The sequence below is a fragment of the Terrapene carolina genome, unplaced genomic scaffold, assembly GCF_002925995.2.
Source record: "Terrapene carolina triunguis isolate 2854851 unplaced genomic scaffold, T_m_triunguis-2.0 Scaffold101, whole genome shotgun sequence".
NCBI lineage: Eukaryota > Metazoa > Chordata > Testudines > Emydidae > Terrapene > Terrapene triunguis.
The window spans coordinates 111,564-115,696 of NW_020664452.1; the positions used below are offsets into that span (position 1 = coordinate 111,564).

Consider the following 4,133-nt stretch of genomic DNA (forward strand, 5'->3'; position numbering starts at 1 on the left):
GTGGGGCCTGGACAATTGCCCTGCTTGCTACCCTCTAACGCCGGCTCTGGCTTTTATATGCAGAAAAAACATTGTTGTGGAGTTTTTATAGCATGTAAGGGGGGGCTCAGAAAGAAATAGGTTGAGAACCCCAATCTATAGTTCAATGGCGTGCAGTGGCTTGAAAGATTACTCAGTGCAGCAGCATGTAGTGAAAGTACTAGAGTTTTAAATTAAAATCAGAAAGAACAATTTTGTTTTAAATTGAATGACACAATGAGACAAAATTCCTATGAATTTTTAATTGTAAACCTCTGGAAATTCTGTGATCCCTGTAGTTCCCAGACTATATGACTGTTGATTATACGCCTTGCATGATGGCTTTATACTCTCTCTGATGTTCAACAAGTTTCAAAAACACTTCATACTTCTTGTCATAAAATCTGTGTAAAAAAAAAAAATTAAACAAATTTAAAGTTCTGAGGCAGTTTAAATACCCCACAATACGCATGTTTACTCTAGCCAGGGAAGCACCAGAAGTGGTTTTGACTCAGTTATAAATGACAAGTTTTATTGGCAGTAGAGTCCTGTGTTTTGCCAGAGCTGAGTTTTTACCCAGACAAGTGATTTCAAGTTATAATTATACCTTTCGGTTACCCAAAGCCTAGCTTTGATTTTCAGACACCCTCTCCTATGGCAGAATTCTCTGCTGGTGTAAATGAAGGCAAGTCCATTGACTTTAATGGCATATTGCCCATTTACACCAACCGAGGGAGCTTAGCCCCAAGGGCCTAATCCTTTTCAAATATGACTAATACCTCCCCTACATTTAGTCAAACCCTCCCTGCTCTCTGTGCTGTCTCATGCTAAGAGATACTGGTTACTCCTTGGCAGCAGGGGAACAATGAAGATGAGAGAAAGCAAGATTTTCACCCTACAAGCCTGGAGAAAACTAAAGCAGTGGCTGCATCACATACAATAATGTATAGTTTCCCTCTAGCTGAAAAATGTTTTGCTCTCTCTGACTGACTGTTCTTAAAATTTTGATTTGTGCTGCATTTTACCATAAACCTCTTCAGTTTCCCTCAGCAACAGAGGGACAAACACTTATTTCACTTTCTAAGCTGTATGAAAAATCAAACTGGATAAGTACATGGACCTGAGTATCTCCAAAGCAGGACAGTCTATTAATTTATTTGTAGATCTTCTAATAGGCCTGCAGGTGGCGCTCACACACTTCTACTGCACATTCATCGCCTGCTCTACAGAACTGCTGTCTAAGTTAAGGCTACCGCTACCACAGTTCAGATTTAACCAGAACACAGTGATAAGGTTTAGGCATTTTTACTCACTGGAATAGCTCAGAGCCTTGATGCTACGGTGATGGATGCCTTTGAAATACACAGCTGGAATGGAGCTATTCCAGTATAACATATAAAGCACCATAATGCAGGTCCTTAACTAATTCAGCTCCTCCGAAATGTGAGTGTCCTTTTCTTTCACCTGAAGACAGTTGTAGTATATGGAGATTATACTGCTAGTTTTTTTAACCATGGCTAAAATTTTCAAAAGCACCTCAGTGACTTAGGAGCCTACATCACTTCTGCAAATGGGGCCTAGGCTCCGGAATCATTTAGGCACTTTTGAAAATTCTACCCCATGCCTTTTTACGCTTCGTTTGTGACATTTCCCTGCTAACATACAACGTAAATAGGGACACAGATGTTACTGCACTCAAACAGGGCTAGAGGCAGACAGGCATATACTTTGGTTGAAGTGATTTCTTCACTCTCATCAATGGATACTTAAAAATCAAGATTACCTTTTATCCCTGTGGTTTGGTTGCACGATTTTCCCGATTTTTCCCATTTTCTCCATGGCCTCCTGTTAAAAGACAAATACAAGCTGGAAATGCCTACTTTAATTTAAAATACTTTTTGACAAGAACAAAGTGTTTCAAAAAACCAGTCAGAACATTACTAATGTATTTTGTTTCAGGTTAACAGACCAGATGTCTTAAAATATGTTCAATCCCATTATATAGCAGTCATGCAAACAACGTACAATACTATAGACTCTTCAATGAGGCAAAAATCTGTTCCTTTTTCTTACTAAGAATCTGGGGAAGAGTGGACTCTCTTTTATTATTTATGGTAACTAGAGGAAATGTTACACACATCCCTGGGGAGCTGATTTCTCTAATAAAGTGGTATTTTAGAAGAGATCTCTTAATCCCTTTTCCTAAGTATCGATTCCTTGAAGCGAGGCAGGCCAAAATGTGCTCCAGAAGCCAAATGTAACTCGTGAAGTTCTGCAATGTAGCTCGCAGATGTCCTCATCTTCTAGTACTGAGCTGCAGCAGGCAGAGCTCCATCCTGATCTGGGTAAGGGCAAAGCGAAGGCAGGTTTGGAGACTCCTGTATTCCTGAAAAAGGATCCTCTTGGGCAGTCATGCTGCAATCAATAGGACTCCCTGCAGGTGTCAGGGTATGTGTGGAAGGATCGCTTTGCAGGACTGAGGAATAATTTTGGGGGACTCGCACAAGTAGTCCCACTGGAGTTGGATGGATTCATCACCTCATGACTGAGGGAAACAAAAATGGCAGGGGCTGGACTATTTCATAGCAGATTAGAGCTACAGCCCACAGACAGTTCAATGTCAAAGAGCCAAAGAATCATATAGATCTAATCAGAACATTGCAGGCTTTTTAATTTCCCAAGCAGGAGGCTAAATCTGCCCTGTTATTAGTGCCTGTAGCACAGCGCTCAGAGGGCCAGGTGGCCTAGTAGTTAGTGCACCCAGTTTCCAGTCTCTTGATTCCCAGGCAGAAGGGGGGCAGAGATGTCTGACCCCTACCCCTAGACCAAAGGCATCACAGTCTTTGTCCACTTTGGGACCTTGCTCTCAACCAGGTGTGGAAGGGGGATGCGGGCTCGGCCCTCCCTCTCCACCAGGTCCTGGCTCAGGGCACTTTTGGGGAGCTGTACCAGCAGAGTATGTTTAGATCAAAACTATTTAGGCTCATCTGTGAGCCTACATATGCACACACATAAAGCAAGGTCAGCTTAGATAGATATTAAACTAACTGAATCCCTAGAGAACACCTCAGAGGTGCCATTTCTGAGGAGATAATGCATTCTCTTCCCATAGACACATGAGGGCTCAGAAACCACCACACACCAGCCAGGCTATGATCCTATAGGGAAGGTTTGATGTCCTTTTTAGAAAAATAAATAAACTCTGGGGGTGTGTGTGTACACACACACACACACACACACACACACACACACACACACACACACACACACACACACACACACACACACACACACACTCTCTCTCTCTCTCTCTCTCTCTCTCTCTGAGCTGCTATAGCCCTTTATGCCATTCAGCATTTAAAAAAAATATGGTTTGCTCCTCTGGAAATGATCAAGGTTTTAGCGATAAATATTTATGTAGACCGGGTTTATTTTTAAGCTGTTATTCACCTAGCTATGGAGCTTTTCTGGTTTGTTGGAGAGAACACCCAACCACCCACCCACAGAAACCATAGCGAATTAACTGGGGTTTTTAAACTTTGTACTGAGCTGCATCACTGCCTGCCACAGTGGCGAATTAATGATTTTGCCGCCCCTAGGCCCTGAAATAATTGCCGCCCGCCCGCGGCTCTGCCCCGACTCCACCCTTTCCCACCCCCATTCCAACCCCTTCCCCAAAGTCCCACCCCAACTCCGCCCCCTCCCTGCCCCTATTGGATCCCTTCCCCAAATCCCCGTCCCAGCCCTGCCTCTTCCCCCAGCGCACCGCGTTCCCCCCCGCCCCGCGAAACAGCTGTTTCGCAGCGCAAGCGCTGGGAGGGAAGGGAGAGAAACAGGACGCCACGGCACGCTCGTGGAGGCAGAGGTGAGCTGGAGCGGGGGGGGGGGGCGGGGCAGAGAGGGGAGCTTCTCCATGGGTGCTCAAATTTGCCGCCCCTGCAAATTTGTCAGCCTAGGCGATAATACGCCACTGGCCTGCCACCTTCCTTTACTAGGGTTACCATACGTCCGGATTTTCCCGGACATGTCCGGCTTTTTGGGACTCAAATCCCCGTCCGGGGGGAAATCCCAAAAAGCCGAACATGTCCGGGAAAATCCGGCGCCGGGCCGGGGGC

The 4,133-nt window shown here is 45.0% G+C and overlaps 1 protein-coding gene across 3 annotated transcripts in view; it reads right to left on the reverse strand.

Annotated features, from left to right (window-relative positions):
• Positions 1-266: 266 nt before the first annotated feature.
• Positions 267-4,133, reverse strand: part of FGGY (FGGY carbohydrate kinase domain containing) — a 201,842-nt gene continuing 197,975 nt past the window's right edge. For all 3 annotated transcript variants that reach the window (XM_026651705.1, XM_026651708.1, XM_029911573.1), the window contains 2 exons: positions 1,802-1,863; positions 267-422 (listed from right to left, as the gene is read on the reverse strand). In XM_026651705.1, coding sequence (XP_026507490.1) covers positions 341-422; positions 1,802-1,863 — 144 coding nt within the window. In that variant the 3' untranslated portion in view covers positions 267-340. The remainder of the gene's footprint in view (positions 423-1,801; positions 1,864-4,133) is intronic.